We start from the raw sequence: 22,385 nt of genomic DNA on the forward strand, positions 1-22,385 counted from the left end.
AATTAAGAAACCTTAAAGATAAGTAAATAGAATAATGGGGCTGGGGTATATATATAAAAAAATATGAGTCTAAGTCTAAGTCTACGTGTAAGAGATATTCATATGATCAGATCACTTATTTTATAATTTCATATAATTGTTAGTTATTAATTTATAATCTCACAAAAATAATAACTGACCTAATATTATAAATTAAAATTTATTAATAAGTATAAAAGAAAATTACATTGTCAGTGTTTATGAAATTCAGAAATAAATAGATAGTAAATGAAGAAAAAAGAAGGGGTAGGTCTATCCTGAATCCTAATCCTCTGGTTGTCCTTGTTAGAATTTTTTTTTAAAAAGAAGAAGGTACAAATTGAATAAATATTCAAATCAAGAATAAAAGATAAGCCAGTGGCAATGTCATTATGAGATGTAAATCCATTGGTTTACGTTAAATAGTATAAATCCAAGAAAGGATATGGTTTACTATGTATCTAGTCAGCTTTACAGCTATTATTGTTAAGGATAAACCTAATCTCTATCAATCTTGTGGAGATGCTATATTTCAATAAATAATTTCATTACCATATTAAATAGAGTTTGACTTCGGGTGCAAGAAATATTTATGTAATAATGTTTCTTAAAAAGTAATTACTACAAGGGAATTTTTATTTAATAAATATTAATTAATATTACAGAATAAATAGTAAGTAATTATGTTATAACACATTAAATATTCTAGCGGTGCAAAATTCTTTGACGTTGTTGATGTATTATTAGTTTGATCTTTTTTAACTATTGACCTTTTTCCCTAATTTAAAATACTAATGGCATTTCACCAAAAAAAAAATTGTAATTGTGTCATCAGTAACTTTCTATTCGTGCCTATTGGATTGTAGTCCTACTATTGTTTCAAACTTGTGTTGGTATTATGATTAGTTGTCAAATTTAGATGGGAGTGTAGCTTCCGTGGTGGACAAGACGAGGGAACCGAGTCTTGAGATGGTTCAGGCATGTGAAAGATAAGATGTGCAGATGTTTTAATGAGGAGGTGCGGGAGATTGGCAATGGCAAGTCTAAGGAGAGGTAGAGGTAGAGGTAGACCGAAAAAGTATTTGGGAGAAGTGATTATACAGTAATACACACTTTCAGCTTATAAAGGACATGACCCTAAATAGAAAGATGTGAATGTTCATAATTAATATAAAATGTTAGAAGGTAATAAAGTGTTTTCTCTCTTTTATGTGGGATAGCATGGCTTACTTTGGAGTACCTTTTTCTGCTCCCTTTGCGCCTTATCTGTAGTATTACTATTATGCTCGTATTGTTTTATTCTCCATTTCTATAACTATCTGATGATGTTGTTTCTTAGGCTTATCTTTGCTGTTGATATTTTTTTTCGACAGTATTTTCGACATACTCCTTTACTATTGTATTTCTTTTACTAGTACTGTCATATTATTTTTTTGCTATTCTTTTACTTGTACTATCGTATTATTTTTGCTAGTATTTTTGGCGTAGTTTTTTTTCTTCTTTCTTCAAATCTGTTTTAGAATTGCTTTCGTTAACTCGAGGGCTATCAGGAAAAAACTTCTCTACCTCCACAAGATAGGAAAAGGTCTGCGTACACTCTATCCTCCCAGATTTTACTTGTGAGATTTTTCCGAATATATTATTATTATTGTTATTAGTATCAAATTTATTAATTTGTATTTTGATAAAAATGATGCTCATTGAACAAAGTGAGGATTTGAGGGGTTTTAGTTGAATATGACTGTTTCTCTTTTGACTTGTAGTTGCACAAACTAGTTTAAAATGGAGAGAACACCCAGAGAAGAAAATGGTTATCTATTTACTTTAGTTTTAGTACTACTCAAAAGTTGTAACTTTTCGCTCTTCAAAAATCAAAATTGAGTGATTATTAGAAGCCGTTTGGCCATGAATTTTATTCACTTTTTTTCTTCAGAATAATTTTTCACTTTATTTCAAAATTAGTGTTTGGTTATAAAATTTTCAAATTCATTTCCATTGTAATATGGCCAAATTTTCATGACATTTGCCATGACATAATATCCATTATAACAAATTTGTGGTTCATGACATTTGCCATGACATAATATCCATTATAACAAATTTGTGGTTCATGACATTTGCCATGACATAATATCCATTATTAGGCCAAGGATTTCTTGCTATGAATAGAGGAGTTTCTCCTCATTTGTAAACACACTAACAAGACTTGTCTTCAATTCTTGTTTCTTCCTTTCTTCCTTTATTAAGAGTGTTTTGTATGAGAGTTAAGTATTGGGAAGCACTTGTGTGAACCTTTTCTTTGGAGTGATCTTGTAAGGTTATTCTTTTAGGGTATTTGGGATTAATTAGAGTGTTTACTCTAATTTTTTACTCTTATTGTTATAGTAAATTAATCCTCTCCGCTTGTGGACGTAGGTCACTTTGACCGAACCACGTTAAATTTGTGTCTTCTTTATCTACTTTAATTGTCGTTGTTATCAACTTCCATTGTCTTTGTTATTGTCATTATACCGTTGTTTGGCTATATTCCGCACTACCCGGGTTCCCGATCCTAACAAATTGGTATCAGAGCCGGATCAAATCGGGTTTATTTCAGTAGCCAATATGATTCTAACAAAGACCTATGTTGAGAAATTTGACCGAAGTGCAAACTTCGGAATGTGCCAATTAAAGATGGAAGCTATCCTAATTCAGGATGGCTTAGACTTGGCATTGCAAGGAAAAGAGAAGAAGCCGGATAAAATGACGGATGAGGAGTTTGCCATCATAGACAAAAAGGCAAAAGCAGGTATTATTTTAAATCTCTCAAATGAGGTTTTACGTGAAGTTTCTATAGAAACCACAGCTAAAGGCATGTGGGAAAAATTGAAAACCTTATATATGAAGAGGACGGTGGAAAATAGACTTTACCTGAAGCAGAAGCTTTATACAATTCGTATGGGTGAAGGTGCCTCTATTCTCTCTCATCTTGACATATTTGATTCCATTCTTATGGATTTGAGTAATATAGATGCTGAAATTAAAGATGAGGATCAAGCCGTGTTACTGCTTTGTTCTCTACCCCATCTTTTAAGCATATAAGAGATACTATGCTTTATGCAAAGAATAATATCTCTTATAAGGATATTAAATCTATCTTAAAATCAAAGGAACAGATAGATAGTGATATTACTGGGGAAGCTAGTGGATCTCAAGCGGAAGTTGGCTTGTTTGTTAGGGGCAAATCCGACTCCATATCCAGATACAATAATTTACAGTATTGCTATTGTCATAAAAAAGGTCACATTATCTCCGAATGCTATAAGCTGAAAAATAAAGAAAAGCATAAGGAAATAAAAACTGAGCACAAAAATACTGACACCGCCGAAGCTAGTGTAGCAACTGATGAGATTGAGGGAACTATATTTTTAGCAACTAAAACTAGTTTCAGATTAGACAATGAGTGGATTTTAGATTCCGGTTGTTCATATCATATGTGTCCTAGAAGGGACTTGTTTTCTACATATGATTCAGTTGCAGGTGGAGTTGTCCAATTGGGTAACAATGTTACTTGTAACGTTATTGGCAAAGGTACAATTCGGGTCAGAATGCACGATGATGTGGTGAGAACTCTCACCGATATTAGATATGTTCCTGAGTTGAAGAGAAATCTCATATCTTTGGGCACTTTAGAATCTCTTGGGTGCAAATTCACTGGTGAAGGTGGAGTTCTGAAAATTTTTCAAGATGCTCGTGTGATCATGAAAGCACACAGATCTGGTTCGTTGTATACTTTATTGGGCTCCACTGTTATAGGCCCTACTACAGTTTCGGTATCAGACAATTTGTCTGATTTTGATGGCATTAAATTTTGACATATGCCCATTGGGACTTTTGCGGTGAAGGTGGAGCAAATTTACTATATCATCCAAAATTAGGCGAAGGTGGAGATTTGTAATATGGCCAAATTTTCATGACATTTGTCATGACATAATATCCATTATAACAAATTTGTGGTTCATGACATTTGCCATGACATATTATCCATTATAACAAATTTGTGGATCATGCCATTTGCCATGACATAATATCCATTATTAGGCCAAGGATTTCTTGCTATAAATAGAGGAGTTTCTCCTCATTTGCAAACACACTAACAAGACTTGTCTTCAATTCTTGTTTCTTCCTTTCTTCCTTTATTAAGAGTGTTTTGTATGAGAGTTAAGTATTGGGAAGCATTTGTGTGAACCCTTTCTTTGGAGTGATCTTGTGAGGTTATTCTCTTAGGGTATTTGGGATTAATTAGAGTGTTTACTCTAATTTTGTACTCTCTTTTGTACTCTTATTGTTATAGTAAATTAATTCTCTCCGCTTGTAGACGTAGGTCACTTTGACCGAACCACGTTAAATTTGTGTCTTCTTTATCTATTTTAGTTGCCGTTGTTATCAACTTTCATTGTCTTTGTTATTGTCATTATACCGTTGTTTGGCTATATTCTGCACTACCCGGATTCCCGATCCTAACAACTATGGTAAGCAATGACATAATTAATGATAAGAAAATTAAAATCGTGTAGGAAGAAAACCGACTGGTTATATCATAGGAAACATTAGATTGGATGGATAGTGATTGAATAATACATGTACGGGCCTTAAGAAATGTTGATAAAATTGCATTATTATGACTTATGAGAGATTGAAGAAGAATTGTGAGGGATTGCCCCTAAAGGAGACATCATAAATACCAATTGGACAAAATAATAAAAATGTGGCTACTTTTGGTTGGTTCTTATCCAACCAATTCTTTATCCTCCTAATTTCCTTATTGTACTAACAAACAATTGAATTTTTTATTGGACTTCTCCAATTAAGAGAAGAGCTAGTGATATCTTTATCCTCCTTATATATAGAGTAATAACCGGGGGGTGGGGGTGTTGGGGGGGGGGGGCGAGAGCAACTTTGCCATCTGTTAATCATTGATTAAATTTTTGGTCTAATCTATTAACTAATGAGAAATTTTTTTATTTTTTCCCTTAACACTTGATGATATTTTAACATGAGAGTAATTTTTAAATCATATTCAAAAATTGGAGGGCAAAAAAAAGGTATAATTACTTTTAGCTCACGTCAGAAATTATTTATATTTGGTAATCGAAAAAATATATAAAAATTATATAATTTTTGTATATAACATACATAATATATATATATGTATTAAAAATATATATTTTTCGACTATTATTTTAAAAGTAACTATAAATATCATTATCCTGCATAAAAATTATAGTACTATTTTTTGAACACACGATAGTGTTTCGCTAATGACAAGTACATATGCAAGACGATTTGTGAACTACAAAGGCATCAAAAGTGTAATGGATGACAAAATTAAATAATTATATATAGTTAGATAAATTTGGACCTGTTAAAAAAAACATAATTTTTAGTTAATATTGTTATTAGAAAATGATTTAGTTTTTTTTTGTATTATTTCTCATTAAATAATTCATCTTTTCCTGGAACAATATGTGAGTAATTTTCTCGCTTATAGTTTATATTAATAGATAATTCAAATGTTTACCTCCTTTGCTTTAAAAAAGGAAACAGGAAAACGCAGTACAAATATTGATGTGATGGTGACTAAGGACCAGCTAGCCACAGTAGGCTTGTCCAAATCTTCCTAACAATGTAATAAAAAGTCTAAAGCTTCAATTTTGGCCGTTGTGGGTCCCAATACTCATTAGTATCTTCTTAAGATAAGATTTGATTAGATCTTTGTCCTAACTTCCCTCTCTCCTCCATAATTTACTCTTAACCATCTTCTTGTGTTTCTAAATGTCACCTCAACCTCGTACGTTTTGCATTTATTAGGGGAAACTCATTATCTAGAAACTAGTGAAAATCATTTTCTTCTACATTAATTTGTATATAATTATTAAATAAATACAAGAAACAATTTGTTTACAATATAAGAACAAAATAATTTAAAGAAAGTTTTTTTTTTTTTTTAATAAGAGAGAAAACCTCCCATCACTATAATCTCTGTCACAACTTCTGCCCTTCGGATGAATATTTTGTGGTGAACACTTTGTGCTCAATATGTAAAGGAAGTTTCTCGGTGTATAATAATTTGTCTTTTTCAATAGTAAGAAAACATCCTGCATAAAGCTCCAATGATGGAATTTATAAATAGTTACATAAAAAGGCTTAATTAAGAGACGAAAAGTATACATCACACTATATATTACTTTCCAGTATCATTTTATATGATATGTTTTTGTTTTAAGTTTGTTTCAAAAATAATGTCATAATTATTATATTTATAACTATTTAATCTTATCATTTCATATAGAGATCAGCATGTAGCACTAGCATATTCTCGTATTTTCATTTGTTAGATTTATAATATTACTTGTTGTTTCTTTTGTTTCAATCATCTTTTTTTTTTAAAACCGTTTTGAGGGTGAAATTCAAAAATAGTCAGATTTACAAGTGTTAATTAAAAAATAGCCACAATTTAAAAAGTAATCAAAATTTAGCTACATTTCATGTAAAAATAAATGTGAACGAAAATACTGTTCAAAATCCGAAAAATATTCCAGCATAATATACTGGAGTTCAAATTTTTTATATGTGAACTTCCAACATAATATACTGGAGTTCCAGCATAATATGCTGTAAGTTCATACACATGTGCTCCAATCTCCAGTATATTATACTGGAACTTTCCGTGTTGCAGCAAAATATTAGCTATTTTTCAATGACTTTACAAACGCTGGCTATTTTTCAATTACCAGTCCAAAAACAGGCTAGCCCATACTATTTTCACCTGATTTGAGGGTCTATCAGAATCAGTCTCTCCACCTTCTCAAAATAGAGTAAAGTCTTTATATACGGAATCCTTCTCAAATCCTACTTATAAAAATATACGGGGTATGCTATTATTATTGTTGTACTTCATATAAAAATCTAATCTATTTATGAAAAGAGAAAAATACGAACAGACTTGTGAAACTCTTAAAAATGCTCATCTAATTAATAATAGTAGCGGTAATTTTTGGTAGTACTATTTTATGAGACAGCAGGAATAGTTTTTAAGGTCAACCCGAGAAGATTGAGAGTTTTGAAAGTTGAATTGTCCAACAGAAACTTGGGAAAGCATCAAACGGCCACGTATTCCCTATAAAAAGAGGTTAAGGATTTGGTTTACCTTTCAATCACGTGGATATGACTCACCATTTCTTGGGATAATCCATTTCTAATCTCTTCTTTGCTTTCTTCTTTCTTTTTTCCTTTATAAAAATATTTTTCTTGGATCAACCTAATCATTGAAACTTCAAGCCCCACAAATTCATTTTCAATCCGCACAAACTTTTAATTATTGTATTAGTGCTATTGTTATTAACTCCGTCTATGCGCTTCGACTAATGTGAAAAAATTTGTAAGGGTGTGAATTCAAAATTTACACATTTGTTATGAAATATAGTTCAGAGTAACAATATAGAACAATAAAAAACAAGTTAAGAGATATAGATAGATATATATGAGAGATTCTTATTTGTTCTTTAATTGTGTTGATCTTTCAATCTATTACAAGACTTTTATATAGACATAAAAAGTGAAGAAATATGTCATTAAGCATTTGAGATCATGGAGGAAGATCATGGGGAGGTTATGGAGTTACAGTCATAACTCCATAAGTATTTTAGTAGTGAAAGTTATGGAGATAATTGAGAAGAGTAATGAGCAATACTCCTTTGGTGGTTATGGACATCCACCATAATTCAAGATTTTATAACACTCCCCCTTGGATGTCCATAGATAATGTGCCTCGTTAAAACCTTGGTAGGATAAAACCTTATGGAAAAAAAATCTTAGTGAAGAAAAAATAGTACACATATCATGTAATACGCATTGCTTGCTGACTCATTAAAAATCTTGCAAGAAAAACCCAGTGAGATAAAATCGTAGCTAAGGAAAAAAGAGTACAACGCGTATTTGCCTCCCCCTGATAAAAATATCAATTTATTTCACCGATATGATGTGTTCCGATCCTGTATACCAACTTCTCAAATGTTGAGGTTGATCATGCTTCGTTGAATAGAATCACCAAATTATCAAGCGAACAAATTTATTGAACATCTATTTCACCGTTCGATGAAGATTGTGTCTGATAAAGAATTTTGATGAAATATATGATTTATTTTGTCTCCATCAATATATCATTCTTTCAATTGAGATAAGCAAACATCATCGTCTTCACTGTTATTGGAGTCTTCTCTTCAAAGAAAAGTCACACATCGCTTCTGTGTTGAGTGACTTGATTTATCAGTTGCTAGTATATTGACATGACTTGAATAAATATCAACAATTGATTGCCGTGTGCAATAATAATATGGCAGTACCCTCATATACAAATAGATTATTTGAAGAACGAACTTCGGAAAATGCCTGCATTTGCGTAACCAACAAAACTTTGGCAATATTTGTTAGAATAAATAAATCTATATCAAGGATTCCTTTTGCAATATAATCCCAATAGTTTTCCAATATCTTCATATAGGAATAAAACTATATCTTGCTAGTATATTGTTATACTCATAGTTCTAGCAAGATACATTAGTGCACCAATTGCACTACACACAAAATAAATCATGTACGCCATGATCGTTCTAATTCACATAAGAATTTGCTGAAGCTTTATTTAATAAATTTCTTGGGAACCTTAATATGCTTCAGAACAATTTAAATCCTTTAATGATTTCCATTATACGCATATTAAGTTTTTCTTGTATCGCCAGATTAAAACCTGAAATGACTACATCCACCACAAGAGAACATGTCTCTATATAATTAATGCCAGGATACTTACAAACCTTTTTGTGTCACAAGTCATCTTTATGCCTATCAACTTGACCTTTTTCGCACAAGAACACATTTATACCACTGCTAGCTTTATACTTTCAGGTGTTGGGACTATCTGTCCAACTTTATATTTTTTAGGTGAAGTCAATTTTTATTGCGTATTTTTCATTTGGTCAATCATTTATCTGTCCAAATTTCACGACAGATTTGAGTTCAAGATCCTCATCAGTATTAATAATATTGAGTGCTACATTATATTAACAATATTGTCGATCATCATTTTATATCGGTTCCATCGTTACCCAAATAAGACATAATTTATTGAGCTATGTTTATCTCATTACTTTCAGGTATCTAAGTGTAATGACCCGGCCGGTCGTTTTGAATATTATAACCCAATTTCCCCATTTACTGCTTAATTTATGCCTTGCTATTGATTTATGACTTATCGAGTTAGTTGGTTCGGGTCCGGAAGGAATTCGGAGTGAAATGAGACACTTAGTCTCATAATTAAAAAGAATTAAGTTAGAAAAGTGGACAGGATATGGACCTATATATAAACGACCTCAGATTCGAATTCTGATAATTTCAATAGCTCTGTATGATGATTTCAGACTTGGGAGCGTGTCCGGAAGAATTTTTGGAGGTCCGTAGAGGAATTAGACTTGAAATGCCGAAAGTTGAATTTTTGGGAAGTTTGACCGAGGGGTTGACTTTTTGATATCGGGGTCGAAATCCGATTCTGAAAATTTTAATAGGTATGTTATGTCATTTATGACTTGTGTGCAAAATTTGAGGTCAATCAGACGTGATTTGATAGGTTTCGGCGTTATTTGTAGAAATTAGAAATTTCAAAGTTCAATAGGCTTGAATTGGGGCGTAATTCATGGTTTTAGCGTTGTTTGAGGTGATTTGAGGATTCGACTAAGTTCGTATGATGTTTTAGGACTTATTGGTATATTTAGTTGAGGTCCCGAGGGTCTCGGGTGAGCTTTGGATGGTTAACGGATCAAAAATTGAACTACAACAGCTGCTGCAATTTCCTTATGTTGGAAATTTCTTCTGCCAGATTCGAGCCCAGAAATCTCTCAGAATCGAGCCCAGATGTGAGCCCAGATCGAGCCCAGGGTCGAGGTCCACGATCGAAGCTATGATCGAGCCCAGGTTCGAGGGTCACGGTCGAAGGCAGGGTCGAAGACATGATCGAAGGCCAGGGTCGAGGGCCATGATCGAGGATCAGGATCAAAGCCACGATGCCAAGATCGAAGGCCAAGATCGAGGCAAAACCGAGATTGTCTGGGCAGAATTATAAAAATAGGGACTTCGTCCCATTCACCATTTTTGACAAATTGGAGCTTGAGGAGAGGCGATTTTTGATATATTTTCAAGGAAAACTTGAGGTAAGTCCCTTGTGATCATTTTTACTCCATAATATTTAATTATCATCGAATAATCCGACTAGATTACATGATTTTGAGGTGTAAATTAGAGATTGGAACTTAGAAATTTGAAAATAAGATTTATAGATTTGAGGGTCGAGTTGAGGTCGGATTTTGGTCAAATTGGTATTGGTAGACTCATGGTTGAATGAGCTTTCGGATTTTATAACTTTTGTCGGGTTCCGAGACGTGGGCCCCACAGGCGATTTTTGAGCTAAATTTTAGATTTTTATGAAAAATTAGTATTTTCTTATGGAATTAATTCCAATAAATTTTATTGACTGAAACAAATTATTTGTGACTAGATTCGGGTCATTCGGAGGCCGATTTGCGAGGCAAAGGCATAGCAGAGTAAAGAGTTTCACGTTTTAAGGTAAGTAACAGTTTTAAATATGATCTTGAGGGTATTAAACCCCCGAATTTTGGTATCATGTGATTATTTTGGAGGTGATGCACATGCTAGGTGACGGGCGTGTGGGCGTGCACCGAGGGGATTGTTACTTGGTCCGTCCCGGGAAACTGTAAAGTTGAATAATTTGTTGTTAGCTATATGCTCTCTATGTGTTGATAAAATTTGACTGTAAATCATGTTAGAAATCATGCTTAGGATATGTGATAGTACTGTTGGGACCCACAGAGGTCGCGTACTTGTTGAATTGCCATATGTACTCAGTCTCAGCCTTTACTTGCACATTTTATCTCAGTCTTTGTTATTATTATTGATACATCATATCATTGTTGTTTGGACTGATTTCATGATTATTAAGAGCCCGAGAGACTGGAGAGATTTATGACTGAGTGAGGCTGAGGGCCTGATTGTGAGATATTGATGCTATAGCATGTGAGTTATCCGTGCAGCACGTGAGTTGGCCGTGCAGATCCTTATATTATACTATAGCATGTGAGTTGACCGTGCAGTACGTGAGTTGGCCGTGCGGATCCTTATATTATACTATAGCATGTGAGTTGGCCGTACGGATTCAGATATTTATATTATGGCACGTGAGTTGTCCGTGCAGCACGTGAGTTATCCGTGCAGTTTATAGCGCTTGGGCTGTAGGAGCCCCTCCGTAGTCTGTACACCCCCAGTGAGCGCGGGTACCCATTGAGAGTGAGTGATGAGGGCTGGGATCCCAGGGAATGATGAGGGCTGGGAGCCTAGTGAGTGATTGTTGTCCTAAGATGTTGTACTTGATTTTCATTTGTTGTTGCACTTAGTTGCTATCTGTCATTGTTGTGAAATCTCTAAAAGATTGTTGATATACGGATTATATGAACAAGAACTATATAAAAATTAATTTGACATTAAACTGCCAGATTTGATAGCATGTCTATTCTTTGCTGGAATTACTGAAAATGAACCATAACTGTGTAGCTCGATACTATCTTCAGTTCCTTATTTATTATTGTTACTTGCTGAGTTGGTTGTACTCATACTATACCCTGCACTACGTGTGCAGATCCAGGTATTTCCGGACATAGCGGGTGTTGATCCTTTCGCGCGATTGATTTTCAGGAGATTTTGAGGTAGCTGCCGTGTTCCGCAGACCTTGTCTCTCTTTCTCTATCTCTTTGTTTACTGTATTTGGTCTCAGACTATTATAGACTATATTTTTCAGACTTGTTTTCATATTAGATGCTCATGTACTCAGTGACATCAGGTTTTGGAGAGTGTTTGTATTGTATTTAAATATTATATTTTCAACCTTAAAGAGAAGTTTTGGTTTATTGAGATTATCTTCTTGCCTAGTATCGAGATAGGTACCATCACGACAGGTTGGAATTTTAGGTCGTGACACTGAGCCTCTCCCATGAGGTCTTATAAAGTGTTATGCCGTGGTGCTCTTATAGAGCACTTGCCTCCTTAGTATGACCATCTTTATCATTTGCTCCTCTCCTTCTTCAAGGAAGTTTATCTTTGGAACCGATTGGTTTGTTACGCTTCTTGCGTGCCATAGACTCTGTCCCTCATAAATTTTATTCTATTTATAGCATTAGCAGCTGAAATATGACATTTAGCTTTGGGTCAACAGTAATTTGAAAATGAATTATCACTTGAACTTCAAGTTCAGATTTTCTTGTACGGGGATCTATATGTATTCATAATAATTCATTTTACGTATCACTTCCCAGCTGCCCATTTTCTCCCCCTAATGTTATGATTACTAACACATTTCCCAACCTTCTTTGGGAACCCATCTTTGTGCATTGTGGTGGCATAATTAAATTATATAGCACATCCATATTTCTAGATGAAAATTATTTGGTTCCTGATCCTGAATCGATTATGATAGGGAGAAATTTTCGTAACTTGGCTAGATGCGTACAAGCGCTGCTGTATATTAAATAATACATCTCATACCAAATTTAGTTTTGAGAGTTTTATTCTCATAACCATTGGTTTAACTATAATTGGAGACATACAATTTATACTAAACTAACATTATCACCATAATTTATATTCTGGAACTGCGCTCTAATAGTTTGAGCAAGCAACCTTGCGAAAGTCAAACTGCAAGTTGATAACAAATGCACATATGACCATACAATAGATGCATCTATTAAAATCATATAATAGTAAACGGTCCACATGGCAGGTGACTGGGACCATATATTTATCATTTTTTATTCGTTCTAAAAATCAAGGGATTTAATCCCAACCTTAACTGGTATATCATGAGAATAAGCAACACAAGAGAATTCTTGAAGAATCTTCTATTTTTTCAATATACGTGAATTCTCAATTAATTTTCACATCATAATTGAACCAGGATGGCCAACCGGTTATGCCAACTAATATTTATTTCAGTAAACATCTAGTTTACTTGTGGCATATGATTCCATCATCATGCTTATACTTGTGTAGTACAAATAAAAAAAAAATCGGGTGACCTTTTATATTTACCCGATATGATTATAGTAATTTGGAGATATTCAATCTTTCTTTTATTTATAGTCTCAATATGTCAACCACTTTGACTAATATATTTGAAACTCAAAAAGTTTCTTTTGAGACTTACTACAATATCAATATCATGAACAATTTCACGCATATGGGTAGTAACAAATTAGCACTTTCAGAGCTTTTAATTGATTTTGTACTGCAAGATCTTTTGTCACACCATCCATATGTTGAATGTCTCCTTCACGGATAAAATCATATCATAATGATTGTCATGGTCAAAATCATCATAAGCGAAATCATTTCTTGCTTTAATTTTGCCTTTAATAACCTTTTATAAGACATGGAAAAATATTTTCGGCATACCACATGTACGCGACCAATAACATATTCATGTAACTACACAGTAATGTTCATTATCTGTCTTTCTCTCAAACCTCCCGTAGAGGTGAGTTGTAGTATTTATTCAACCATGCATAAATACATTCTTATGCATAATTTGTATCACATATATATATTTTCACATTCACTTTCAGGAATGGATCTGCATTTACAATGCTTATCACATGTCACATTTTCAAAGAATGGACCATAATCATCTGAATGTGCCTCATATTTACATACCACATTAATGAAAAATATTTCCTTCACCTTATGAAGGATTATTTTATGACCACTTTTATTGTTCTCCATTTTATAATTACCAGAATGATGACTATTATTATTTTGGTCTTTGGCACGCCGTTCATTGGTCAACTACTTGTCTTTATTTAGACTTATTATGCACTGCTATCACATTCATTTCAAGAATGGAGCAAATCAAGTGGGACAATCTTCATGCCTTTTCATGAAAAATATATTATTTTGCTTTAGTCATCATTATATCATCAATATGATATATTGGGACTCAAACCCAATATCTTACCAATATAAAGGCATGTTAGGCCATAATAAGTTGGGACTCAAATCCAACTCTTATAATCAAGGTGCACAGGGACTCGAACCCGATGTCTTATCATTGTGGTGCGTTGGGACTTGAACCCACCGACCCACCGTCTTATCCTCAATTAATGGCATAATAAGCCAAAGTGCATGTACTAGGACTTGCCTTCGATCATTTAAAAATATTACATCACTTTGGCAACCATATATGTCGTGTAACTAAGTTATAGTTCAATGATATTTTCTAATGTAAGGCATTCAACTTAAATAACTATTACATGATAAATCCTTCAAGATAGATGATAAATCACAGATATTTTATTATTTCATAAAATAATTTAGTACTGTAAGTAATAATAAACCATCTAGATAGATATGCATGACTATGAACCATCCAATATGAATGAAATAAATATTTGAGTTGTTGCTATATGGAAAACGTTGCTCAAGTATGATACGTATATGACCAGAAGATATTTATATTCCCATATATTAACCCTTCCAATTGGTATTTAAGTAAACAGAAAAATTATTTACTTAGGAGCATACCTTGGAATGATGAACCACTTACCAAAAAAAATATAATCCATAGAACATTTGTCTCACTGTCTATACAAAATCGATAGGTTTATGCATTGGAAGCTACAGTGTTACTTCGCTATGGTAATACAAAAGCAGATCAACTTTGTTGCGACACATTTCCTAAAAGTTGAGAAGGACGCAGAGAACAATCGTGTTGATAACGTGTTATGAAATATAGCTCAAAGTAACAATATAGAATAAGAAAAAACAAGCTAAGAGATATAGAGAGAAAGAGAGGAGAGATTCATATTTCTTCTTCAATTATGTTGATCTTTCAATCTATTACAAGGTCTTTATATAGACATGAAAAGTGAAAAAATATGTCATTGAATATGTCATTAAGCATTTGAGATCATGGAGGAAGATCATGGGGAGGTTATGGAGTTACAATCATAACTCCATATGTATTTTAGTAGTGAAAGTTATGGAGATAATGGAGAAGAGTAGTGAACATTACTCCTTTGGTGGTTATGAAAATCCACCATACTTCAAGATTTTATAACAACATTCAATTTTTCGGTTAGTTTGTTGTTCATAACAAATTACACTTTTTCTATAAAATAAAAGGTAGCTACTCTATCTTAAATATGCACTAAATATTTGAATTACCAATCACTTATTTTTTGATTATTGGTAACGATAACAATCGATCTCTCGCGACCCTAATATTATATTGAACTATGATACTTAGGGTGTGTTTGGTAAAATATTTTCTAGAAAAATGAATAATTTTATCATTTATTTTTTCTTGTTTGGTTGATATGTGAAAGAATTTTCTGATTTTTTTAGTGTTTGGTTAGAGAGTAAAAAATATTTTTTAGGAAAATACTTTTGTATGCTACTTCCCTCACCCCCCCTTCCCCAAATGCCCATGTTTCCTATGCTCTTCTCCCCTCCTTCCTCCAAAATACTCAATATTTTCGGGATTCTATTTTTTTAAAAAATTTAATTATTCTTTTAAAAATTTACACAATCCCAAAGAAATTAATGTGTTGCTTTATTTTTTCACGAAAAAATAATTTTAAAATTTGTGCTCCATAACTAATAAGAAAATACTATTTTTTGGTTGAAAAAGAAAGTACTCTTTCTACAACATGAAAAGAAAGTACTTATTTTGTTAAAATAAAAACAAAATACTTTTTCTACATCATGAAAAGAAAATACTCATTTTGTTGAAATGAAAGAAAAACTCTCTATAAAAAAAAATACTTTTTTTACATCATAAAAAAAAAACTCATTTTATTGAAATGAAATTAAAACTTTCTTTACATCGTGAAAAAAGTACTTTTTATATTGTAATGAAAAAAAATACTTTTTTTACATCATGAAAAATAAAATTCATTTTGTTGAAATAAAAAATAAAGTACTCTATCTACGACATGAAAAGAAAGTAATATTTCTATTTAGGGTAGAGGGTGGGACAGGGTGGAGATGGGGTGTGGTTGGGTGTGGAGGGTGGGGGTAGGGGTGGGGTGGGGTGGGTGGGGTGTGGGATTGGTGGGAATGGCAAATAAGGTGGGGAAAGTAGATAAAGAGTTTTGGAAAATATTTTCCTCCAATTGAGGTAAATGAGTTCATGAGGAAAATATTTAAGTTAACCAACCATGAGAAAATTGAAAAATATTTTCCTTCATACCAAACACACCCTTAAAATGGTAAAATTTACTTCCTCCGGTCCATTTGCTATGTTTTAGGGGGCGATGTGCACAGATAGCCAGTAATAACACATGTATTTACTTTTAAGCCACTGTTTTAAATGTCTTTAGTCTTTAGCTACTGTTTTAATAAACTTTTGCCAGCCCAGACAAAAATACCCTTCTGCTATAAGGATTTTGCTGATACCTATGTTCCTTATTTACGATCAGCAACAGCTCAAACTTACGTGCAGAGAATTGCTGTGATCGTCCAAAATTGCAGAAGCTTCTCTTCCGATTTCAAACTAGAGAATTCAACTTTCTCGTCCAAAATTCACCATAAAATTACAGTAAGTTCTAAAGTTTCAGATATCTCTATATGCTTTTGTGTGTTTGTGTGGATTTTTATTTCGTTACTGAAGAATAAGATGCTAGGAATTTGATTTTTTTTCTTTTCTGTATTGATAACGTTAAGGACATCGCGTCCTTAACTCTGTGATTGTTTTGTAAATATTGAGGACATAATGTTAAGGATTTGATGTCCTTAACATGACTGTTGTTCTAAAAAATATTAAGGACAAAGTGTCCTGTGTTTTGCAACTTGTATTAATAACGTTAAGGACACGATGTCCTTAACTTCATGACTGTTGTTCTAAATATTAAGGACATAGTGTCTTGTATTTAAAAATTGTATTGATAAAGTTAAGGACACGATGTCCTTAACTTTATGACTGTTGTTCTAAATATTAAGGACATAATGTCCTGTATTTGCAAATTATATTGATAAAGTTTAGGACATGATGTCCTTAACTTCATAACTACTGTGTAAATATTAAGGATATAACATCTTGTATTTGCAACTTGTATTGATAAAGTTTAGGACATGATGTCCTTAACTTCATGACTACTGTGTAAAAATTAACAACATAGTATCCTATTTTTGCAATTTGTACTGATAAAGTTTAGGACATGATGTCCTTAACTTCATGACTACTGTGTAAATATTAAGGACATAGTATCCTATATTTACAACTTGTATTGATAAAGTTTAGGACATAATGTCCTTAACTTCATGACTATTTTTCTAAATATTAAGGACATAGTTTCCTGTGTTTTGCAACTTGTATTGATAATGTTTAGGACATCGTGTCCTTAACTTCACGATTGCTGTATAAATATGTCCTGAATTTCCCATTTTCTTGACTTGCAGGATGGATACAATATGTATTATAGTTGCTTTTAATGGTAGATGGACTGTAAACTATAAGTATCTTGATCATCAAACAAAGCTTGTTCTAGTACCTGAGGCAATTCGATTTGAAGATTTCATTAACCAGGTCTTTGAAGTTATTGAATTGGATAGAGAAAAGTTTGAAGCAATGATATGGTTTGATATCAAGCAAGGGAATGCTTGTATCCAAAGATTTAGATCTTCACACATATATAGAGTTACTAAAAAGTCATTCACTCTTCAAGGGCTGTCGTTTCATTGTTGATGTTTCGGAAAGAGTTTTTGGTTCTACAAGCACCTTTGAACATGTCAATACAGAAGCTCAACAAGACAATCAAGACAAATGCCAACAGATGATGGAAATAGATGTGGTTGAAGCTCAACCAATAACTGAAGAGGTGCTTCAAACATTTGATTCTATTCAAGTGGAAGGACAAAGCATTATAGAGATTGACAACGAACAAGCTTTGGGTATTCAAGTCTTAGAGAGTGCAGCGGTAATAGAAGAAGTTGCTGAAAAAACCTCTACTCAACTAACTAGACGAAGCTTAAATTCGAAGCAAAAAGAATCCTCAACTACAATATTAAGAGAAAATGCTTCGTTAGATGAAATAAAAGTGGGATCAATATTTGACAAAAAAAAGAGTATAATTAACTGTTTTTTGAATATAGTAATTAAAGGACATTTTGAATTTAAGGCTGTTAGATCAAGCTCAACAAGATATTCGTTGAAATGCAATGATGATAGGTGTGGGTGGTGTGTGAGCGCTTTCAGAATTAAAGATTCAACACTATTCAAGATAGTAAAGATTGAAAAAAATCATGACTGCTCAGTTAACACTATGAAAGCTGATCAAAGGCATGCAACTTCAAAGTTGATTAGTGTTTACATTATTGAAAATCTTCGAGACCCAAGGTTTGAAGTTACACCAGCCTTTGTCATGGCAGAAATGCAAAAATTGCATGGACTAGACATTGGTTATCACAAGGCGTGGCGTGCTATTCAACGTGCTTCAGGTTTAATAAGAGGAACTCCAGAAGAGAATTATGAATTATTGTCTTCATACTTGTATATGATGAAAAGTAAAAACCCGGGCACATACACTAACATAAAGATAGACGACAACAACAGGTAAATAATCAAAAAGAGTTTATTAGTCTATTTTATAAACTTTAGGACATGGTGTCCTTAACTTCGATGTCTGCAGTGAAAATATTAAGGACATGGTGTCCTTAACTTTGATGTGTGCAGTGAAAAAGCTAAGGACATGGTGTCCTTTACTTTGATATGTGCATTGTAAAAGTTAAGGACATGGTGTCCTTAACTTTGATGTATGCAGTGAAAATGTTAAGGACATAGTATCCTTAACTTTGATGTGTGCAGTGAAAATGTTAAGGACTTTGATGTGTGCAGTAAAAATGTTAAGGACATGGTGTCCTTAACTTGGATGTGTGCAGTGAAAAAGTTAAGGACATGGTGTCCTTAACTTTGATGTGTGCATTGTAAAAGTTAAGGACATGGTATCCTTAACTTTGATGTGTGCATTGTAAAAGTTAAGGACAAGTTGTCCTTAACTTTGATGTGTGCAGTGAAAATATTAAGGATAAGCTGTCCTTAACTTTGATGTGTGCAGTGTAAATGTTAAGGATTTGGTGTCCTGTATTTTTAACCTTATGTTAAACTGTATTTTCAGGTTTCTTTATATGTTTTATGCATATGGATCATCAATAGATGGTTGGAATCATTGTAGACCAGTGATTGTTGTTGATGCAACGTTTTTGAAGTCAAATATCGTGGTGTTTTAATGATTTCAGTTTCAAAGGATGCAAATAACCAAATATTTTCACTAGCCTTTGGAATTGCAGAATCTGAAAATAACAATTCCTATGAGTGGTACTTTAGTGAGCTTCGCAATGCAATTGGGAATCGTGACAATTTAATTTTTTTATCGGACAGGCATCAATCTATTGCACATGGCATCGCAAAGGTATATCCTGAAAGCCACCATGGGATTTGTATCTATCATTTGGAGCATAACCTAAAGCGAAGGAAAGTGAAAAGTGAGGTCATAAAACTTTTCCAAAGTGCTTCAAGAGTATACATGCGCAAAGAATTTGATCTATACATGTTAGATATAGGAAAAGTTGATAAGAAGACTTTTGACTAATTGAAGAACCACCGGAAAGGTGGGCACGTTCTTGTAGTCCATGGTGAAGATATGACATGCTCACAACAAACATAGTTGAGTCAATGAATTCTGTGCTATTAGAAGCAAGGGAGCTTCCTATATTAAGAATGATGGATTTCATTCAAGTGAAGCTACAACGTTGATTTTATGAAAGAAGAAATGAAACAGAAGGAACTTTTTATGACGTTTCTTGTTGGGTAGAAGAGGAATTGAAGAAAAAGATAGATTTAGCTTTTACTTTAAATGTAAGTATTATATTCTTACTTTAGCTTATTATTTTAATGATAATTTAATATAATGTACTAACTTACAGTTTTTCAACTTTGAAGGTCTTCCCTGTTGATTCATGGCGTTCTAGAGTTGAGGAAGAAGGAATTACTTTCTTGGTGGACTTAAACAAAAGAACATGTAATTATTTTCAGTTTCAATTTGATGAATTACCATGTATATATGCAATTGCAGCTATCGAGAAGAGAAACATCAAGAAGTCCAATTTCTACTCGGACTGGTACTTAAAGGAATCTTGGCTGAAAACATATGAAAGACAAATACATCGTGCGGGACATACGGATTCTTGGATTGTACCAGAGAGTGTTAAGTCATAAATTATTAAACCTCCAGATTTTAAAGTCCCGCCAGGTAGAAGGTAGAAGAAAAGGCATATTCCAGCTACCGATTCATCAAAAATAACATTCAAATGTGGTCGTTGCAGAAGAATTGGTCATAATAGAACATCTTGTATATATTCTTTGGCAGTCCATCCATTTTCAAGGAAGCATAGAGAATAATAGGTATATCCACTTATGTTTATCTACTCTTTTAAGTTTTTGCTATAAATTGAATTCATTTAGATTATTTTTATTTGAGCAAGTAAACATTAGCAAATGGTTATATAAAAGATGTCATTAATTTTCAAAGTTTCTTTGCGCTTACGTGCTCTTTGTTTCTTTTTCTTTTTCTGGGAGTTCAATTTACCTTTGTCGGACCAATTATTATTTATGGGATTTTACTCTTGCCGTAAGTAAACAAGAAAGTCCTTTTCTTTATATAATTTGACGCCTACAGCTTGCTACATCTTTATTTTTAAAATCAGATTGATACAAGTAAAACTTAAGGACATAATTTTTTAAAAGTCCTGAAAATTTCAAGTATGAATCTAATATTAAGGACATAAATTTCTAAAATGTCCTTAACTTCTGAAAATCTCAGATTATTGTCTAGATTTACAAAAGTTCAGGATATTTTAGAAAAATATGTCCTGAATATTATTTTCATCCTTCAACAAATCAGGATGTTTATGAACATTATGTCCTGAAGTTCTACAACAATCAATGTATCTTTTGCTATATCTCTATAGATTTAATAAAAGTCTGACAATTTAAAATGGACAAATCAATAGTTATAAAACTTGACATCTGCAACTTGCTAAACACAGCTTGCTACATCTTATTTTTAAAATGAGATTGGTACAAGTAGACTTCAGGACATAATTTTTTGAAACGTCCTGAACATTTGAAGTATGAATCTAATATATAGGACATAAATTTCTAAAATGTCCTTAACTTCTAGAAATATCAGTTTATTATCTATATTTCCAGAAGTTTAGGACATTTAAAAAAATATGTCCTGAATATTATTTTCATCCTTCAACAAATCAGGATGTAGTTAATAGATCCTGAAATTCTACAACAATCAATGTGTGTTGCTTTGAATTTCTAAAAACTTCAAGACAATTTAATCAAAGATTGGCCCTTTAAAACTATGAAAAAATGGACAAATCAATAGTTAACAGAAAGAAAGAAATTAATAACACGATGCCTTCATATTACTGCTGAAACTGTAATTTGGCATAACTGTGACAAAAAAATTATGATATGCAAACAAAATAAAGTGCCTTGTGAACAATTTACAGGATATTTTAGAATTCATATGGATTCTTTATAGAAATTTTATACCAATTCCACTACAACTGACTTTCTTTACAACTACACTACAACTCCTTTGGGCAAGAAGTTTCATTTTCACTATCATAGTCGTCGCCGGCATTTTCTGGTGGTGTATCATAACCAGAATTTCTTTTCCACTCTCCATGTGCCCAAAGATTTGCTGCAAGATCTTTTCTAAAGTTTGATATGTCCTCAGGTTGGAATTTCTCCACATCCTTTCCCATCATCAACAACTCCACATACTTGATTAGGAATGCACCACAATCAGTCCTCAGAAAAATGTAAGATATGGAGTCAATTAAATAATATCTTTAATAAAATAAATATAAAGTACATATAAATTATATAGCAAATGACAATACGTACGATCCAGTTTGGTGTAGTGATCTTTGCCACTGAATATCAAATTTGTTGAATGCATTTCCAAAAGACTTATGATTTTTCTCAAACTGTGAGAACTTTAGCAAGTGGGGGATCATGCGTGCATATATTTCAATGTGTTTCATTCCTTTCTCATATGGATCACTATATATGGAATGGTACACATCAATCTTTCTCTCATTCAAGTCCAATACCCCCAAAAGAAAATGTGTCACAACATCATTATCTTCTGAATGAAGCCGACATGGAAAAAAGATTTTGTCAACATCTGTCCAAG

The 22,385-nt window shown here is 32.8% G+C and overlaps 1 protein-coding gene across 1 annotated transcript; it reads left to right on the plus strand.

Moving 5' to 3' along the window:
- Positions 1-17,768: 17,768 nt before the first annotated feature.
- LOC138897912 (protein FAR1-RELATED SEQUENCE 4-like) lies at positions 17,769-19,760 on the plus strand. The gene is made up of 3 exons (XM_070183936.1): positions 17,769-18,724; positions 19,287-19,339; positions 19,408-19,760. Exons 1-3 carry the CDS (start codon positions 17,769-17,771, stop codon positions 19,758-19,760), a joined length of 1,362 nt encoding a protein of 453 aa, XP_070040037.1.
- The last annotated feature ends 2,625 nt before the right edge of the window (positions 19,761-22,385 follow it).

Source organism: Nicotiana tomentosiformis, chromosome 8 (genome assembly GCF_000390325.3).
Source record: "Nicotiana tomentosiformis chromosome 8, ASM39032v3, whole genome shotgun sequence".
NCBI lineage: Eukaryota > Viridiplantae > Streptophyta > Magnoliopsida > Solanales > Solanaceae > Nicotiana > Nicotiana tomentosiformis.

What these genes read in the sequence shown, in the direction of transcription:
- LOC138897912 (XM_070183936.1), top strand. Translation starts at nt 17,769, where the DNA reads ATGCTTGTATCCAAAGATTTAGATCTTCACACATATATAGAGTTACTA. An exon ending in AAGATAGACGACAACAACAG is followed by an intron (nt 18,725 to 19,286) that starts GTAAATAATCAA and finishes CTGTATTTTCAG; the next exon opens with GTTTCTTTATATGTTTTATG. An exon ending in AATAGATGGTTGGAATCATT is followed by an intron (nt 19,340 to 19,407) that starts GTAGACCAGTGA and finishes TAATGATTTCAG; the next exon opens with TTTCAAAGGATGCAAATAAC.